This window comes from Brassica napus, chromosome A9 (assembly GCF_020379485.1).
Source record: "Brassica napus cultivar Da-Ae chromosome A9, Da-Ae, whole genome shotgun sequence".
Taxonomy (NCBI): domain Eukaryota; kingdom Viridiplantae; phylum Streptophyta; class Magnoliopsida; order Brassicales; family Brassicaceae; genus Brassica; species Brassica napus.
This window is the reverse complement of record NC_063442.1, coordinates 6,967,540-6,988,666: the sequence shown is the minus strand read 5'-3', so window position 1 is coordinate 6,988,666 and position 21,127 is coordinate 6,967,540. Positions and strand designations below refer to the sequence as shown.

The 21,127-nt window shown below is 31.1% G+C and overlaps 2 protein-coding genes and 2 long non-coding RNA genes across 5 annotated transcripts; 1 reads left to right on the top strand and 3 right to left on the bottom strand.

Moving 5' to 3' along the window:
- Nucleotides 1–533: 533 nt before the first annotated feature.
- On the bottom strand, nucleotides 534–6,006 carry LOC125575725. Of its 2 annotated transcripts, none has more exons than XR_007316176.1 (3): nucleotides 1,998–6,006; nucleotides 1,136–1,740; nucleotides 534–874 (listed from the first exon to the last, which is right to left on the bottom strand). It is a non-coding gene; the product is annotated as an uncharacterized LOC125575725 (long non-coding RNA). The 2 variants fall into 2 exon arrangements; XR_007316175.1 differs by having other exon boundaries at nucleotides 565–874; nucleotides 1,136–1,339; nucleotides 1,486–5,999.
- Nucleotides 6,007–6,638: 632 nt separating this feature from the next.
- Nucleotides 6,639–7,286, bottom strand: LOC106374635. The gene has a single exon (XM_013814624.3). The coding sequence runs from the start codon at nucleotides 7,236–7,238 to the stop codon at nucleotides 6,918–6,920; it is 321 nt and encodes a 106-aa protein (XP_013670078.1). The 5' UTR covers nucleotides 7,239–7,286; the 3' UTR covers nucleotides 6,639–6,917.
- Nucleotides 7,287–13,818: 6,532 nt separating this feature from the next.
- LOC125577792 lies at nucleotides 13,819–15,909 on the bottom strand. Its single transcript, XR_007316174.1, has 3 exons — nucleotides 15,268–15,909; nucleotides 14,995–15,177; nucleotides 13,819–14,904 (listed from the first exon to the last, which is right to left on the bottom strand). It is a non-coding gene; the product is annotated as an uncharacterized LOC125577792 (long non-coding RNA).
- A 3,066-nt stretch (nucleotides 15,910–18,975) lies between these two features.
- LOC106374646 (transcription factor bHLH146) lies at nucleotides 18,976–19,921 on the top strand. The gene has a single exon (XM_013814629.3). It carries the CDS (start codon nucleotides 19,383–19,385, stop codon nucleotides 19,890–19,892), a length of 510 nt encoding a protein of 169 aa, XP_013670083.2. The 5' UTR covers nucleotides 18,976–19,382; the 3' UTR covers nucleotides 19,893–19,921.
- Nucleotides 19,922–21,127: the final 1,206 nt, after the last annotated feature.

Sequence of the window (21,127 nt, the reverse complement as noted above, 5' to 3'; positions counted from 1 at the left end):
TAATACATTCTCATAAATGAATTATAATCCCTTAAAACTAGTTAATAATCCCATAAATATTCTTATAAATGATTTATAGACCCTTATAAAAAGTTTTAATAAATGATTTATAGACCCTTATAAATAGTTTATATATATTCATAAATATTTTATAAACCCTTATAAATATTTTATAAGTATTTATAAAGATTTATAAATTTTCATAAATGATTTACAAACATTTATAAATTATTTATATAATCCTTATAAAGCCTTGTAGAAAACTAAGTTCAAGTTATTTTATACATATCCTTATAGACTGTCTTTATAAACTCTTATAAATGAATTATACTTTAATAAGAAATTTAGAAAGCTTTCCAGATATACTCGTTCTCTTTTTGATCAAACCAAATTTTATAAATAAAACTCAAGCTCTATCAATGGAGACATTGTTTAGCAAACATAATAACACAGCCAAAATGACAAAAGGAAACTGTTGCATCAAAGGCTAAGCAGATAACATAAACACAGATAAAGGCAAACAAAACACTTAAGCAACTTAAAATTGAAACATCACAAAATGCTAATTGGTGAGATGAAGCCACGGGAATCAGAGGAGACACTCGGTGAACTGCTACCCGAACATGCTGCAGTAATAAAGGCATAAAGAGCAGCAAGAAACTTGGCTACAAAGGTGATCATACACCATTTTGATGAGCCTTGAAATTGTGAGGAAATCCTCAGCCACAAAGGGGTGTGAAGTTGCAAGAACATTATAAGCATCAGAAGAGAGCACACTGGAAACAATTCTCTAGGCAAGTGCTATCCATTGGAATGTGATTAGCAACTATGTACAGATGACAAAATCAATGATGTTCTTTGCTGTACGTTTATTCTGAAATGGCAAGGAAAACATTATAATCAGCATCATAAGGCATATATTTGGATATTTCCTTCAATAATCAAGAACCAACAATCTATAGCAAGCTAAAGGCATCATACTAAACCATATGTCCAAGCACTACAAAATATTATCCAATCTACCATTTCCTTGCTATCCTCTACCCTTCAACATGATCATAAGGAACCTCATCAACTAAACGATCCCAATTCGTATACTAACACCAATAAAACCAACCAAATCACCCTAAGGTACCTGAATCTTATCGGAAAGGTAAGAAGGATCCGGAAAATCCGTAACCATAAGGCCTAGGTCACCACCGCTTCCACCACCTCCCATCTCGAGAAAATCCGTAACCATAAGGCCTAGGTCACTTTCACCATCGAGGCTAGAATCTCTCCCTCATTCTTCCCACCACTCCTCTGCCGGAACAACCCTCAAGTCCATCCCCATCGTAACCTAAAGCAAATCAAGGCCATACATAGAAGATGAAAGATCATACTCAAAGGAGACTGTCACAAGATTTGATTCCACCATGACAGATCCCAAATCCGGCGGATCTGGTGGTTCGGGAGGGTCTGGAGACATCAAACCAAGAGAATTACCACGTGCAACTGAGGGATTCTTCAAACTTAGGTGAACGCCATGGTTGAGCTGAGCTGTCTGAGTCGTCGGTGCAGAAGAAGAAAGCAGGAAGGACACCATCGGGATTTGCTGAAGACGCGTCATCGCGGGAGCTGGAGGGAGGATTCATCGGAGCTGAGAGATAAGAGGAGAGAGAACACTGTTCAGGAGGAAGGAGCAGCAGCGCCGCCTCTTGAATACGGCGACGGCGAGACTCGATGAAGATGGCACCGAAGCTTGACGAAGAAGACGAGATTGGAAAAATCAGAGATAAATTGAAAAAGGTTAGTTTAGTCATTTGGCCATTAATGATTTAGGTATTTATGAAAATGTTTCTAGAGTGATGGTAAAGTTGAATTATGGTATCAAACAAAGTGTAAAAGTAAAATTTCCCCTTGTTTCATTTGTTCATGTCTTTCATCTAAATTCTGAAATAATATATCGAAGATCATTAATGTAAAGTTACTCAACCTGAGACCATATATAGACTAACCGATAACATCTGCGATAGTGCGGCCATTGGTAAACCGGCCGGTCGGGCCTCCGGGAAAGTCTATACCGTAAGGTGAATAGTTAACTTTTGCCTTAGATTGCAAGTTATTATTGTTGCCACTATCAAAAGTTGAATCTCCGAAGATGAAGTAATATGGCACTTGTTGCCCGTAAACCACCGTTGCAGCTGCAAATACCGTGGCACAAGCAACCCAAAATGCCTTAGACAATATTCCTTCAACCATTTTTACAAAAAAAAAAAAATCACAAATTTCTGAAAACAAGAAATCTTTACTGAAATATCCTTTTAAATATAGTTATATATAAGAGAGGCCGGACGTTAAAGTTAATATTTGAAACTGATTCAATGAAGAATATTAAAAGGCTAATTTAGCAAAAAAAAATATATTAAAAGGCAATTTAAATGGAAGAGGTAATGAGTAAATCAAGGAAAACTTCAAAAAAAATTTGGGGAGAATCTTTAATTTTAGTCAACTTGGTAATTGGTGATAATGGATTATGCTAATGCTACTTATTGGGTTTAATAACTTTTTCAACTGTTTTTTACGCTATCCATATCACTAGAGCTGCATAGTGCATACTACTTCCATGTTGCACAAAACTATAACCGTGACACATCTACAAAATCTTTTAAATGTATACTCTCTCAGTTTAAAAACAAACTATATTTTAGAAAAAAATGTTTTAAAAAGTATTTTTTTTTTACATTTACGATATACTTTTATTAGGTAATAATGGTGAACTGTAAACTTTGAAAAAAATAATTGTATTTATTAAAATTTTATTGGCTAAATTTGTAAAAATACCTAAGTTACAAAAAAATAATGCATTTATAATCAAATTAACATACCCTCTATTTTAAAATAATGATTGTTTTATAATTTTCACACATATTAATAAAACATATTAATTTTTAGTTATAAATTCATAATTTTCTGTGATTATCTATTTTATATTTCCCATGTTCCAAAAATATAAGTTTTAGAATTTTCACACATCTTAAAAAAATATTTTAAATTTTGGTTATTAATGCATTTTTAACTAATTAATAGATCTTGTCCCATACATCCGTGAGGGTTTTTCTTTCTATACTAAAATATTATAATTTATATAACGTTATAATGTAACAATACTATTTTACATTTTTTTGTATTTTGTAAGAAAAAATATTTTGTAAGCATTAGTATTATGTAAAAATACTATTTTAAATAATTTTATGTTCTATTTCTAAAATTTGAAATTTATATGTAAATTAAATTAAAATGAACCTACATGACAGAGAAGAAAATTTTGGATACTATTAAAAACAACAAAACTTATTTTTTTAAAAAAGAAACTATAACATTTTGTACTTGCGAAATAATTTTGTAATAAAAATTTTATTTGAAAAAGTGCTTGAAATACAGTAAATTGGATACCATTTTTAAAAATAAACTCAATAAAAGATATCTTAACATTTTGAGCTTAGTGTTTAAGATTATTGTTTGGATTTAATATTTAGGTGGTGAAGTTTAGTTTATAAACCTTTATAAATAATTCTTATACATTTATAAATGTTTTGGGAGGGTTAATTTTGTCATTTAATAACAAACTTAAGGTATTTATGAAAAATGATAATAATTTGGGAAATTTTCCAAATATGACTCAAAACTTGACTTTAATTGCAAAAGTATATCCAAACTTGAATCAAGTGCAAAATAACCCAAAAGTCTTGTGAAATTACAGTCAGTCCCTTGTGACCAAACAAAAAACAGAACTCATTTTTACAAATATAGCCCCGTAAAGTCTTATGAGGCTTCTGAGATATTGTACATCGTCTAGATGACGTCCATGTAAGTCTTCTGGTATACTTGATCTTAAAAATAATCTATAATTTTTAAAAAAAATATTTTGACAAGTGAAAAATTAAAATCATGTAATTATAAACAGTTTTAAGTGATATAAATTAAAATATAATAAAATTGAATAGTCTATAACATAGATGAGTATGTAAGTAGTCTCAGGTTAGTTATATCTAGACGATTTCAATGTAAGTTGTCAAAATATTTTTGTTATATCTAGAAGTCGTCTCAGGTTAGTGTTGCAATTGAAAAATAAAACATAAATTTTGATTTTTTTCTAGACGACTTACACGGAAGCATGGATTAGTAGTATAGATTAGTCTAAAGGAACATACTTACCATTTTTTTACTCTAAAAAAACAGTTTTCCCTTCAAAATTTAAGAAAATTTTGGATTAGAGATTACAATGCAATCTAGAAACTTAACAAATATATGTCTCTAGGAATTATCAATTTGTTCTTCAACATATTTATTCACAAATATAATAATTATAAAAGGAAACAATTATTTCAGAATTTATATTTTGATCAATTCTTTCACTTAAATCCACACATAACCACACTACAAAATACTTCAAACCAAAAAAATATCAGCTGCAATCATACATAACTTTTTTATTCTGTTAAAATATTTCAAGTCCACGTATTCCTGTCGGTTTTGTTAAACAAAAGTATGGGTATATCATTTGACTCAAAAATTTGAGATATGTTAAATCTTTAATCAAGATCTTTTCAAAACGTTTATTTTGATTTTTTTCATCTTAACCTTACAAAAACTTTTATTTAATGTGAGATCTTTCAGAAATAAGATAGCTTTTATGAATCATGTGCTCAAAATGAAAACCCATTTTCAAAAAATAATAATCATATACTCAATAATAGACCTACAATATTTAGATATCAAATATTTACAAAATCAAAATTGATAAAAAAAAACACTTTAGAAAACTCTGTTAAAAAATTATATATATTACGTTAACTAAAATTTTATTATTTAATATAAGTTTAAAAATATTAAAAATCATATAAATTTATATTATTTTATATTATTAAATTAGCCAAATATATGTTAAGCAAATCTTAAATTTCACCAACTCAACCAATGCAACTCTTATAAAACGCATACAAAATATAATGAAAGAGAGTTGGCTTCGGCATATGGGTTTTCAGATCAAGTACGGACTGGTTCATTTTCGCTCCGGGTTTTACGTACAGATCCTAGAATTTTCGACCTAACTAGGTATCTGATCATTTTTGGTTTAGATTCGGGTAGGTTTCTTTCAGGTCCGTGTGGATCCGAGTTCATAATTCAAATACCTGGACTTTTGGGTACGTAACAAATCAGTTCAGGGATTCAAGACCCGAAAAGATTCGAAGTACCTGAAATATGCTAAAAACACCAAAAAATATCTGAAAATCCAAAAATTACCCAAAAATATTCAAATATGCAAAAATACAAATATTTACCCTGACCCAAGAAAACAAAAAATACCTAAAATTTTATACACATACCCAAAATATATTTTTTAGATCTTGAAATTTTACTCGAAACCCAAAACTATAATCCTGAACCCATAACTTCAAAATATCAGTTATACCAAAAATATATTCAAAAGATCCAAATATACTTAATAACACAAAACATTTTGGGTACTTTGGTTACCCAATCGAATCTCGGATAGGATTCGTACTCGAACAAAGACCCGCATGTCCAAAATACACAATAGGTACTTTTCCCTTGACCCAACCCCGAAGAGAACCTGGATTTCGGATCGGTTTCAGATTGTTTTTTGGGTCCGGATAAAATATCCATGTTTAGGAGAGAAATACATAACAGTGTAAATACACAATCTCAAATAAACTAATTCATAACTTATATATTTTTATTTAAAAAATTCACTTCTTCGATATAATCTGAATTTGTAACACAATAATGCACAACAGTTCCAAAATACTAATTCATATCAAAATTTATTTATAATCTAAAAAATCTGCCCTTTTGAAGCACATATCAAATCTAGTAGTATGCTTATAATCTGATGAATGGCATATTTGAATATTTTATAATCTATACTATTATTTGCGAAGTAAATTTTAGCAACGGAGCTCTCACGTTAAAAGTTAGAGCGGTTAATATCTATACTACCCTTAATGAATTTATCTATAATTAACTATATAATCAAAAACGAATTTTTATTTATAATATTATTATTTTTTCAAAAAGATAATTTTTACATTGTGTTGTTATCTTAAAACATATTTTTCAGTTATAAATATAATTAAAAACGAATTTTTATTAAAAATAGTAATTTGTTTTTACATAAGATAATTCTTATATATTGTGTTGTTATCTTAAAATTTATTTTTTCAATTATAAAAGTTAAAAAATAACAAATGAACAATTTATAATTAAATATTAATCAACTAAATTTGTATAAATATATTTACTAAAATATTTTTAATATGTGAATGTTTTCTTTTAAAATTTCAACACAATAATAAACATATATATTTTATTTAAATTTATGTCATATATATATATATATATATTTATAATTTGATGTTTGATTTAATGTTTTTGAAAACATAAATAATAAGTTATCATGCTGATTTTTGAATTAATAAAATATAAACTAATATATATTTGTAAAACGATTAAGCCCGCATGTGCGGGCAAAACATCTAGTTCAAAGTAAAGAGCCGTGTCAGGATATATGTTTTATTCATCTTTGAATACATAGACTATATTATGAAATGGAAATCCTCTGAATTAAAGTGATAAATCACCTTGTTCAGCTTTTTACTTCTGAATCAAGCCATAGTTTAACACTTACAGAATCTCTCATACAACTTGAGAAACGCAAAATATTATATGTCATAAGTATATATATTATGTACATAGAGTGATATAACACTACTAATCAAAATGTATCCATACAAAAGAGAAACAAACTCTCCAATACAAATGCCGTTTTAATATATATATATATATATATATAGATTATATATAGATTATAAGATAATAAAGCATAGGAAGAACATATAATATATATGTCCAAATTAACAAGAGGCGGTACACTTATTAGTACAGTCAAATGTACATCCTCCGCTCTTGCTGCTGCTTTTATAACCTTCCTTGTTAACGTTGGATGATTTGTAGCACGCTGCGGGACACGTGAGCTTCTTACCGCGACAAGGTCCTTGCATTGTGCATGTATGTGTTGGATTCATCCAATTTACATTTCCTTGAAGCCCAGGAATCCCATTAACCCCGGATTTGGATCCGAGTAAACCACCATCCCAGAGTTGACGATTTGCTTGAGATGTAGAGACAAATATGATTAGGAGAAGAAAAGGTAAAAGGATTGATGTTTTAGACATTTTGTTGTTGTTATTGTGAGATTGATGAGGATGGTGATTTGATTTACAAATATATAGATATAAACTGACTAGATTTTTAGGCTATTTGAGGGAAGAGGCAATGAGAAAATTTAGGCAGACTACAATTTTGGGGGAAAGTGACTAATTTCATATTTAGGGAGATTCATAATTGGTGGGTGTAGTTTAGTATATCGGCGTGAATTACGAATCATCTGCTCTCAAATGTTCAAGTTAATTAAAGAAGAAAGGAATGGTGAAATTTAATTTTGGAAATTGATAAATTTATTCACACATGTTCTTTGTTTAGTAATTTCTTTTCTTTTTGACATTATGTACTTTTAATATTTGTAACCATCATTTTGCAAAAAAAGTTTTGAGCACGAGGTTTTCTATTCTACCGATTAAGGTTTTTTCTGAAGTCAGCCTAATAAAGTATATAGGTCTTGATGTTTAGAAAAACAATCATTTTCCGTATAAAACTTCTTTTATTCAATATAATCTATCAAAAACAACAACAGAAAAGTAGATATGATATATCACATCAAAAAAGTTAAAACAACTCTTTAAGAAACACATCGAAATCGTTAAATTATGCTCTGACAAAAACGACTTTGATAGAAATTAATGATGAAATCCCTTACATATTAATTAAGAAACATTACAACATTGTTTTGTAGCCACGTATCACTATAAAAATGGAATTCAGAATTTTTAGAGAAATAGGTTGGTCCATCTTAACTTATATTATATGTTTTATTAAACTAACTATTAAATTGATAAATAGTGTACGAAAGAATATTCTCGCTCTTTCCTTAAATAAAAGTGGAATTACCTAATATGATTAACGTATATATGACAATCAATGGTTATGAATAATAAATCTTTGATAATAATTTTTGTATCTTAGCTCTTTTATGTTTAATTCTATATTATTAAAATATATTAAACAACAACACTAATTATATAATAAAAAATATTTTTTTCATATATGTTATATTTTGAATTTTAAAATGACTATAAATTACTAAAAACGTTAAACGTCTCACACTAAAATTTTGTGATCAATGGTTTAACTTTTTCTGATAATAACAAAATATAAATGATCATAAATCATATGGATATGAAGTCTCATTTACTAGATATTCATATTATATATTAATACTTAAAGATGATAATTTCAAAATTTGTATTGAAAAAGTATTGAAACATTAATATTTTAATTTTGAAATTTGCATTCAAAAAATCGCACATTAGAAATTTTGTGTTTATCATATAAGTATGAATTCTAAATAATAAATATTTATATTAAAATCTATTATATATCTATGTATATGTCACTGAAATTTAGTTATATACCATATAAAATAAATAAAATAATTGTTCTGATTTATATACCCACAAATATTATAAATAAACAAGATGTATTGTTTTTGATTTATGTCTTTACTCTAATTTAATTATATACATAATACGTAAATGAATAAAAATAAATAATAGATAAAAATTAGTTTTATATATAACATTCATCCTGCGCAATTGCGCTGGTGTTAAGCTACATCGTATATGTTTTGGATTTTACCAATACATTTATTAGAAGAATAGAATGATCTTATTCCGCGGTTTTTAACAATGGAATTATTTTTCCACATCATAACAGATTAACGGGCTGCAGTCATTCATAACATACACCAAAAAAATTTTCCAGATAAAGATAAATTTTTTTTTTGCTAAATAAAAAAGGTGTTTTTACCTATTTGCCGGGAACCAAAGCATTGTAAATAGTCCATCCCACCGTGAGTTGAATCCAAGTGGTGGAAGTTACAGCTGCAACCCATTTACCACTAGAGATAAAGATAAATCTTTTTCTTTGGTTAGATACGTTCCTGAAAAGGTTCTTTTAAAAAGGTTTTTTCTAAAACCCGTGAATCAACCTGCTATAACCATTACAACAAAGATTAGAGTAAATTGAATGTGTCTCCGGTTACAAATCGGTAGAAATGAAAAAAATATCCCCAACAAATTAATAAAAACAATCGAAATGAAACCATAATGCTAGAAACAAAGAAGAAGAAGAAAATATTAGAAGAGATTTTTCGGCCCCTGTGCTACAAAAATCACCGGCAAGAACAGACAAAAAATCTCCTTTTTCTCCACTGACGACTAAGGCAACCGTGTGTCTATCTTTGATAAAAATGGTTTAGTTTATGCAAGTAAAAATATTTAAAAGAAGAAAAATTGCAAATTGGACAGATATGCACGTTAAGAACAGTTGCTCTGTACCATAATACTGGTTTGGCTTGGTAAAGATTCTGTCTGGTGAACTTCTTTTTATTACATTTCTCTTTGTAGGAAGATTAAAACAGCAAGCCAAATTGCATTGGCTTGACGTGGGGGATAGGAACATCCTATTTTTATACAAAACTATCCAGGCGAGGAAGATCCATAACATGATTCGAGAAAATCCGAGAAATAAAGAACGGTTATGAAGAGATGCTAAAGGATCAGGAGGATATTAAAGTTGAAGCTGAAAAGTTCTTCCATGAGTTCCTCACAAAGAAGCCTCAAGAATAAAAAGGTATGCCAGTTGAATACCTTCAGGAGATCCTTGTCTTCCGGTTCTCTGAGTTTGAAAAAGCACAGCTTATTGAAGAAGTAACAGAAACAGTGATTGAGAGAACCCTGTTCACCATGCCAAACAATAAGTCACCAAGGTCAGATGGATACACCAGTGAATTGTTCAAAGTATCATGGGCAGTACTATGGAAGGATATAGTCGCAGCAGTGAAATCTTTTTATTGTGTAAAAGGATTTCTTCCTAAGGGTTTGAACGATTCTAGCTCTCATACCGAAGAAGGACAATCAAGTCGAGATGAAAGACTTCCGACTAATCTCCGTTTACAATGTACTGTATAAAGTAATTTCAAAGATTAATACAAATATCTAGGCTTAAATAAGTCCGCAGTTTATTTCACAAAACCAAACGGCTTTCAAACGCGCCTTTTGATGGAAAATGTGTTGTTAGCCACTGAAGTTATTAAATATTATCATAAGGAGTTTATTGTCACCACGAGGAGCTATGAAAATAGACATTGCAAAGGCTTTCAATTATGTACAATAGATTTTTCTTCTGAATATCCTGTCTTCTTCTCTAAACTGTCCGCAGAGTTTCATACACTGGATTCGTCTATGTATAACAAGAGCCTCCTTCTATGTCTAAGTGAATAGTAAGCTAGCCGGGTTATTTCAGAAGTGAGAGTCTGAGAGAGGAGGGATGCTCCCTGTCTCCTTACCTATTTTTCATCTGCATGAATGTCGTATCGAAGCTGATAGATAAAGCAGCTCTAGAGAAAAGAATTGGATATCCCCAAAGTGCAAGAAGATTAATCTCATGATTTTTGTGGAAAGAAAGAAAAGCTTGGTGGAAGAGGTTATTGACATTTTAACACATTTGAAGAGATATCTGGTCTCCACATAAATATAGAGAAATCAACTCAATACCTTGCAGGAATAAATCAGGCCATCCAGACAGAGATAACATCGTCTTTCCCATTTGCTACCAGAGATCTTCCAGTCAATTACCTCGGACTTCCCCTTCTCACCAAAAGAATGACAGCACTGTACATGATTATCAGCCTTTGGTGGAAAGAATTCGAACAAAATTCAGATCATGGATAACAAGATTCTTATCCTACGCGGGGAGGCTTGGTTAACTCGATAATCCTTAGCACTATTAACTTCTGGATCAAAGCATACAGATTGCCAAATGAATGCATCAAAGAGCTGAATAGGCTTTGTTCGGCTTTTCTCTTTCCAGGACCAGGTTCAAGTCAGCTGCCTTAAGCAGATATGGAGAATCCTGTGTTCCCAAACACTTTGGGGGTAAAATAGATTACACAAACCCACTTGAAGGAAAACTTCTGGACTTATTGATGAGAAACATCCCACATCGGAAATATAAGAATTAATCTACTACTATATAAAGGGTTAGGGCCAATCCACTCACTACCAATTAATTTTAAGTTGGAATCCCATAATAAACCCGAATCTAACATGGTATCAAAGCGATAAGATCCTTTGACCTAATTTACTACTACTATACCGATGTTGGGTCCTCTGTGGATGTTATTCCCACATTTTCTACGCTTCAAACCTAGATGTCTGAGCGTGAGGGAGGGTATTGATGAGAAACATCCCACATTATAAATATAAGAATTAATCTACTACTATATAAAGGGTTAGGGCCAATCCACTCACTACCAATTGATTTTAAATTGGAAGTCCATAATAAACCCGAAGCTAACAGAACTGTTAAGGATAGTGCAAACAGGGGTTCTTGGATGTGGAGAAAGATTCTCAAATACGGAGACAAAGCACAAGAGCTATACACAGTAAAACTGGTCAGTGCCTTGCTGGGAAGGCAGTTCACGCGAGACTAGGAGGAATTGATCAAGCTTTTGTGTGACATATTGATAAGACAAAGCTAGATATGCTTTCATAACTACTATGTATCATACCTGGCAAGAGCAGTAACCAGAGAAGGCATGGAGAAAATCAAATATCTGTGGACACACTGTTAAAGAGGATTGATCGATGTGAGGAGGACCGTCTTCTATCAATAAGTAGGAAGAGGAGAGAAGAATCATCAGGAAGCTTGCTACGATGGCTCGAATACACAGCATAAGAAGCTAAAGGAGAATTTTCTTTCTAAGTTCAAAAGTCTGAGAGCTTGAAAACTCTAAACAAAATGTAACACTCAGTTATAAACACGTTGTTGGATCTAATACAATCTTACATTCATTAAAAAAAAGGATTAAAAATCATATGAAAGAGATTTTAGTGCTATAGGATGAAGCTGTTACGGCATTTGAACTAGACGTACGCTGCTTATGGAGGTCGTACAGTTCAGTACAGGAAACTCCATGGAAACAGAATCGAGAAACTCATCATCTTCTTTTAAATCATGTAACCAATCTCAGACATGTTGAGCCAATATATATAACATTCGAGAAGACATATTTTTCCCATACGTCCTGCTCAGCTAATGGTGGTTCATGTACGATTTCACCAGGCGACCAAGTGTTGATTATACATGAACCAAGACACGTATAGTTGAACGAGATCATCAAACAACTACGATAACTAGGTCCGTTTCCGCGCTACGCGCGGATTATATATTTTTCTTTAAAATTTTGATTTTGATTTTTTGACTTAATATGTTAATTGTTTTATTTTAATATTTTATTAAATTTTGTAAATGTTTACATATCTATTTAACCTGTTTTCTGATTATTTATTATTTATTTTTTATGTTTTTGTTTGATTTGAAAATAAAATATGAAATTTTAATATTTATCCATTTAACACATTGTGTTATTACAAAACAGATTTTCAATTTTGAATCCGTCTGGGACTGATCGGATATCCGCCGGATAGTACAATTTTTAGAAGGATATCCGACACCCGGATATCCGAGAATCCCGGATCCGGATAAGGATAGTTAAATTATGGATCCGCCGGATAAGGATCCGGATCCGGATTTGGATCCTTAAAATAAATAAAAAATAATATTAGTATATATAAAATATTAACAATAATTTAAAAATAAAAAATATATAATGTCTTTAATTATTTCTATGTATAATATTATTTACATAAAATTTACATATACTATTATAAAAATGAAATATATTAAATACAATTAATTTTTATATATAGATATTACTATTTTTGAAATAGTTATAAATAAAACTTACAGATCCAGATATCTGGACTAAAAAATTAAAATATCCGGATCCGGATCCGGCTTTGACAGATCCAACATTTTATTATCCGTATCCGGATTCGGCCCTTCCGGATATCCGGATTTTCGGATCGGATCCGGATCCAATCTCGAATCGAATCCGGATCTCGGATAAAAGTCTCAGGCCTAATATTAACACGACTAAGCAATAAATATGGGGAATGTAGACCCATATTCCTATATGGAAACAGTGATTACCTTGTATTTTATCCGACCGGTATATTTATTCTAAATAACCAGAAATTTTCAAAAACTGAAGTTATTTGGAATAAAATAAATTTCATGTATTAACCGGTTGTCAATTTTATTAATCAAACATAAATTGAAATAACTGATCGAAAACCGAATATAATTTCATAAACACCCAGACATATACAATTAGAACCAAAAAATTATATAAAAAATCAAACATTGAACGTAACTGTCAAAATCTAATTTTAAAAGTTTTATTTATTATTTTAAAATAAATATGCAGTAAAAACTCTATAAATTAATAATATTGGGAATATGGAATTTATTGATTTACAGAGTTATTAATTGACAAAAAAAAATTTTTTAGAATTTTTCTATTTTTAGAATATATTTTTGACCAAATTAGCTCAATATACTAAACAAAGTGGGATACCATAGAATGGGGGGAAAACGGTAATGATGGGGGGGGAAAATTGGGGGGGGGGGGAAATAAGGTATGGAGTGTAAATAGGGTAAATGTTGTGTGTAGGGAGTACAAATTCTCAATATTTTTATATAAAATAAGAGAAATAGTTGATTATGTCATACATATATTAATTAAATTTTGAAAAATTACACTTATTTTATTTTGTTATACTATTTGGTGTGTACGATATGTTTCATATAATTTAAATGTAGTTTTAGATATAATTTTACCAAATATTATCAAAATATATTGAACTATTAAGAAAAATAAAATAGAACATCACTGTGAATATAAAACAAATAATAGAATGATTTGTTTGTAGTTATATAAACACTATATATATGAATTATTAATTTATGACTATAATAGAATTATATATTTACATTAGATTTTATAAAAAAAATTATTATTTTATTATTTTATCGATTTGTGTCGTTTTTTGAATATGGCCAACTCGGAATTGAATTTTTTAATTAATTTATCGTGTTTATTAGTTTATCGAGTATTAATTTATAGAAATTCTACTGTATATGTAACTGTAACATGAAATTATAATCTTTGTCCCATTTAACAGATGTTGTGTAGCTATAAGATATATTTCAATTCGGAATCCAAAAATAACTAATATGACTGACACTCTAACTAATACTGGAAATGTAGTTTAATATTCTGTTACGGAAAAAATGTAGTTTAATCTTTTCTTTGTTTTTTTCCCTAGTATTGTTCTTACGTATTTGGAGTGATGCAGAACTCATTTTAGGTGGTATTGGTCCCAACTTCAATTTTTTGAATGCCCACCCTTCCCCTTTTCATTTTGTTTCTTAATTGACCACACAAAGGTGATCGTTCATCAGAAAATAACTTATCTGACAGATTATTTATTTCTAAGAACACCTAGTTCTTTTTTCGCTAAAATATATATATATATATATATATATGTCAAATAACAAAGAACCTGTGCCCTCCATAGGTTGGGCTCTTTCTGTATCTTGGAGGACTTCGGCTACGGCTGCGACCACGAGGAGAAGGACTTCGACCCCTCCTAAAGCCGCCACCACCACCACAGGAGCGGCATTCACATGCAAAGTGACCAGACTCGCCACACTCATAGCACTTCAAATCAGAACCACCACGGCCACGACCACCATCACCTCCTCCACGACCACCGCCACGGTTATGAGACTGCTCTACTCTCCATCCATTCTTGCCTGACAAAAACAAAAATATCAAACTCTTAGACCCACACAATAACACATCAGCTTCACTGTGATAATTTTAAAAAGATTCTTATTTGCTACCATCTAAGTCACGGATGGCGTCGCGGGCGTCCCTTGAGTCTTCTAAATCAAGAAAAGCATAACCAGGTGGTCTTCTTGCAACCGAAACACTGCCACGACCACCATCACCTCCTCCACGACCACCACCATGGCCTTCACCACCGCCACGGTTATGAGACTGCTCTACTCTCCATCCATTCTTGCCTGACATAAACAAAAATATCAAACTCTTAAACCCACACAATAACACATTAGCTTCACTCTGTTAATTTTAAAAAGATTCTTATTTGCTACCATCTAAGTCACGGATGGCGTCGCGGTCGTCCCTTGAGTCTTCAAAATCAAGAAAAGCGTAACCAGGTGGTCTTCTTGCAACCCAAACACTGCACAATAATAACAATTAAAAGTGCAAACCTTAGATCAAACAATTAATACAGGTTTAAGCTCAAGGAATCGAAATTGAATATCTTCTCGTCGATGAAGATTAGTTGAAGACCAATTAGCATCCGGTTCTGGGAGGATATGGGGACCAGGTCATCGGAAAAAGACGGTGGGAGAGATTGTTGCGTTGATGGGTTTAGGGACTTTTAAGAGTCACTCATATAGAGGTATATGTGGTGAAGAGTGATGAATATATATCGCAGCCGTGTAAATCTGGAGCATCGTATATATAGTGGAGGATTACGTGAAAAGTGAATCGTCATATAGAAGTTACAGTTTTGAAGACGACAATTAGGAATGCAAATCATTGATTGATCAGAAGAGATCAAAGTAAAGCTAAAACTCATAGATCGGAAAAGAGAGAAGTGGAAGAGTTATGACTCTCAAAGCTAAGCCGTAAAAGAGTTTTTAAAAAGAGTGGGGCTGGGCTGAATTATTATTTAAACAAAACCCATTATAAGTCTACTTAAATGACATGGCAGAAAAACAACTTCTAATTGGTCCGAATTTTTAATCTTAGGTGGCATCCTTTCCATTGAGGATATCTTGCTTTTAGTATAGTATAGATTGTTTTTTTAGAATATTCCATTGATTAGGCAATTCTTTGTATCTTTATGGACAGCCAGAGAAAAGCTAATGTGATAAGAGAAAAAACAATCATGTGGTAGATGATAAATGTTTGGGAGATCGAAAACATCCACAATATCAAAATTATGAAAAACACGAAAAATAGATGAAGATATATGAGATTTATACGAATAAAAATACACAAAATAGCTAAGAATTTATTAAAAAATATTACTTATCTTAATATACTATTTTTTTTATAGAAAATTAGGTGCATTCAATCTTTGTGTCTAAATGGTAACGTAAAGAATGAGTAGAAATAGATTTGACCAAAAAAAAGAATGAGTAGAAATAGTAAAAACAAATAATTCATTCCTTAAATTTGACTCTATTCATAAAAAAAAAAATATTTTTAGACCATAAGAAACAAACATTAATTCCTACTATTTTGTTTCTGTTCATTTTTTCCACTTTGTTCATATTATTCTTTTAGAAGTTACCATGTAAAGCCCAATAGACATAGAAGCGTGGCCAGATGAGTGTGTTAAGTAAGTTAAGCATATAATGACTACGTATAAGCGCCAGTTCAAAATCAAACTCATGTTATCTTGACGTAGTGGTATGTATTTCATGTAGCTAAGCCCATCCAATCTCTTAAGGACATGGAGTCTTAAACATGATTTTACCAATTTAGACTAGTTCCCATCATGTTAAGGCACCATTATCGCCAAGGATTCACTTGGGTTTTTAATCAATTTTTTTTTTTAATTATTAACCAAAAATTTCAGAGTTTTTTCTTTCATACTCTGAGGTGTATTTGTGTTGGCCATTTTTCCATTTTGTTGCCGCTAAAATGGCTTTCAACAGAGCATCTTCCGAAGTGAAGATTTTATATTCGAAGACCAGGTTGTTGCGTGCAATCCATAAGGACCATAAGATCCATGGGGCAAGTTGTCCTGCAATAATCCCAAATGGTGGTAAACATGAGCGCGGTTTCAGGTCTATCCAGCCTTCAATTAAATCTATTACTGTGCTACTCTCAAAATCCGAACACAACGGTGCATCTGTCAGCATTACGATCTTATCGGCTGAGGATAAGAACTTCTTTGACAAATCCCTACACTTTTTCTTTATCATATCAGCTATTGATGCAAAAATATCTTTTTTCTTCTTCCAAAGCGTAACTACTTTCCCCTCCCCCTTCTTTTTTGATTTGCAAATCATCTTTCACAGCTCGGGGCTTTCTTGGACAAGGTAATAGAAAATTTCTCTGCATTATATCTTCTGACCGGAGGGGCGGAGGCTTCTCCACAATTTCTATGGTGAATGATATCTTACGAATTTGTTGGCTCTTGCACCAAGCTTCCACATCTGTTGCAAACACCAATGAACTTAACTGGTACTCTAAAATAAGGTGGAATTTCTAATGGATAGAAAAGGATAAGCTTTTAGAAACTACTTAAAAGTTGTAAAAAAGAATTGTAAATAGAAGCGGTCCAACAAGTTGAATGTAACATTTTCCTACATCAATTTGTGATTAATAACTATGAGAAGGTTACACTTTATCAGAACAAGTTATCCATAAACATATCATGATTAGACTACTTTTTCAAAAACAAAATCTCAAATACATATGTTTTTTACAAATTATGAATAATATGTTACACAGATGAAATAAATGAAGGTGGGAATCAAAGTTGTAAAGTGTTCTGCACGTGGTGGCATTAGTGGAAATGCATCCAAATTAAGAATACAAACAATGCACTTGGGTGTTCAAAAAAAAAAACAATGCACTTGTATTTCAGTCCACATGCTCCTCTATAACCCAAAACCATATCTTTTGGGTCCCCTTTTCCAAAAAATTTCTATTCAAAAATATTTTCCCGTAATAAATTGTGAAACGAGTATAAAATCAGCAAATCATAACATGCCATTTACTATCACAGATTTTCTGACAGCGTCGGTCGATTTCTCATCATTCAAACCAATAAAACAGTGTTGAACTTTTATTATATCCTATTATATTGGTTACAAATCATATTTGAATGTGCGTAATTGCTTAGAAGAATGTACGGATAGAGTTACACCTTTTCCAAGAAATCTAGGTATTGAGTATTAAGTATTAACTGCATCGTATCCAAAACTAGAAAATTGAGAAATATGTTTAACCCTAACGTGTACAATCCCATGACCCTCCCGAATCTGATGAACCATGTGTATTGCCAAACAAAACAAAAATTGTATCTATCAGCATAATTTGTAAAACCAGTATTCAGTAATTTGAACTAAGTTAAATCGTCGTTCTTGTCTTTTAAACTGCAAGAAATTGAAAAGATGTGGGTAGTGAAATTGATAATTCCAAGGTCCTCTTCACAAGTACAAGCCAAAAAGAATTATCAAGGGGAGTAATTAAACTAGAGGGAAGGGACAAAGAGAGAACAAATGGTAAAATCAAGGACACACAAACACATGCACACATGCATACATTCAAAGACTCAGACAACATACAACTATACAAGTATGTGTGGATGTGTGTGTTTGTACAGAAAGAGAGAGAAAGAGGGACATGTGAATGTATTAATAGGAGGTGGGGTTTTGAGTGTTGATGTCTTCATATTCTGGCAATGGAGTCACATGGTAAAGAGGGAATTCAAGCCACCTCTCTTTTAGGGTAGGTATGATGCATCCAAATTTAGAGCTCTTCCATGTGACTCCATGTGTGTGTTTTTCTTCCTTCTCCCATTATTAACTTTCTTTTCTTTTCATCCTCTAACTGAATCATCTCTCAGTTAATTTATAAGATCCTAAACCGATTATTATTGTTGTTAGTTTAACCTAATTACCTTCTCTTTAGTAAATACAATTGTAATCTTATTATTAATTTTGATTACCATCCTTGAACTACTTAAGAGATTGTCTTAAAGGTATGGTAAAATTGGTCACAAAAATTAAGTTACTAAAACATCTTTGTATATTGTGTCCAAACTTGGTTATTAACCTAAATAATGTTTTCTGTTAAAACTTTTACAATAGTGTCTAAAGAACAAAGGCGTCTAATTCATAACATGATTTAACTCAAAGGTTTCACAAATCATATGAGAATAGCACTCGTAACTAGATTACTTGCCGACATAAATTAAATCTTATTGAAATTTTCTTTTATATATTTATTTTACTTAGTCGTATCATTCTTACAGATATTAAGTCATTTATATTTAAAGAATTAACTTCATAAAGTGTGATTGTGTTGAACATCACATGAGCTTTACCTATATACATACCCGTTACTGCATAACATCAAACCATATCATTATACACAATCGTAGGATCTCTCCCTCTCTCTTGCTCTCTCCATATTCTGAGATTGCTATATATATAGGTATTTCTTTTGCAGACTTCCTATGAAGCAAACAAATGCTCATATGGAGAGGCAAATTATGAACAAGAGAAAACGAGTTTTTTCTGTCCAAGAAAAGAAGAACCCGAAGGCAGTCTTTGCGAAAAGATACGTGAGTCACTTGGTTCCAGCTCTCAAGAAGATCAACATGAACAAACCCTCTTCGCAAATCAACAGCAAAAGTTTCGAGCAAACCGTGAAACATGAAGTAGACATGGCTTTGGCTTTGTCTGCTCAAGAATTCGCGTGGAGCCGTTTCTTGCAACACAAGCTATTATCTTCCCCTCATGAAGATCCTAGTTACTCTTCCAAGATTCTAGAAACATCTAGCTGTAAACAAGACGGCAAAGAAGGAGCAGAGATAAAGAAGAAACTGAAGGAATTGCAAAAGCTTGTGCCAGGAGGAGAAGAGATGAATATGGAGGAGATATTGAGTGAGGTCGGAAGCTACATTGTATGTCTTGAGTTGCAGATGATTGTTCTAAAATCACTTGTTCAAGATAACATTTCTTGATTATTATATAATTAAATGTTTCATATGCATGTCCTTTACGTTAAACAAAGAAAGTTAGATAATAGCTCAACTCCAAAGAAAATGAACATATGATTATAATGGTGTTTTCTCTTATTCAACTTATGATTACGGATAACATTTTGTATTTCAAAATTTTACATACGTTTTTTAAAGATAATTTTTTTTTGCCCTTAAATTTGTTTCTCAAGGAAAGAACATATAACTTTTTTTTCTTCTTATTATAATGGGGTTTTAGTTTACATCTCCTTTTTGACATATTGAAAGTTCAGTTTTGATAAAAATGAAATTTAGAAGCTCGCTTGGGATATACATATTATTATGCTTAACTATATGATGTAACTAAGTTGAATAAGTGAATAAAGTGTGAAAGTGTGGTCAATGAGAAGTTATATGTTTATTTGTTCATATCATCATATGTTTACACATTGTTGATGTGAAAGTTGTTGTTGTTTGTGATATATCCAAAAAAACGCATGTGTAACCCAAATCCTTTGTTTTGTCTTCTTTCCATTTCCTCAAGAAAGTTTATATAACTTTATTGTAGTTTATATCTTAGAGATACAAAATAAACAAAAAATTGATTATGTAACAGCGACTGACTTTTCGATATTTCTAGAGCTGGGGAGAAAAACCGAATCCAAAGAACCGAACCGAACCCGAACCGAAAAAGTAGTACCAAACCCCGAACAGAAATTGATTAAATATCCGAACGAGTTCAAAATTTTGGTATTCAGAGAACCGAAACCGAACCCGACCCGAACCGAAGTATTTCGGATACCCGAATGAATTCTTAATAGATTTATATATCTAAATATATATATATATATATTGATTAATGTATATTAAAAACATCCAAAATATAAAAGATACTTTTAAGTTGTCTAAAATACTTAAATATATATATAAATATCTAAAATAGCTCAAATATATTCAAAACACCAAAAATATTTTAAATATCTATTGATTCTCTATCAAAATATTAAAACCAAACCATATATGTTAAGTTTAGGTATTTTGACATATGTTATTTATATGTAATATAGTATTTTATTTATAGATTTTGAAAAATTTAAAGTATATAATGAATTTAAAATTTTAAAAATCATTTAAATGGGTTATTCGAATCCGATCCGGACCGAACCCAAACTGAAATTTAGAAATATCCAAATGGGACTGAAATCTTTGACACCGAAAACCCGAAACTCGAATAGATC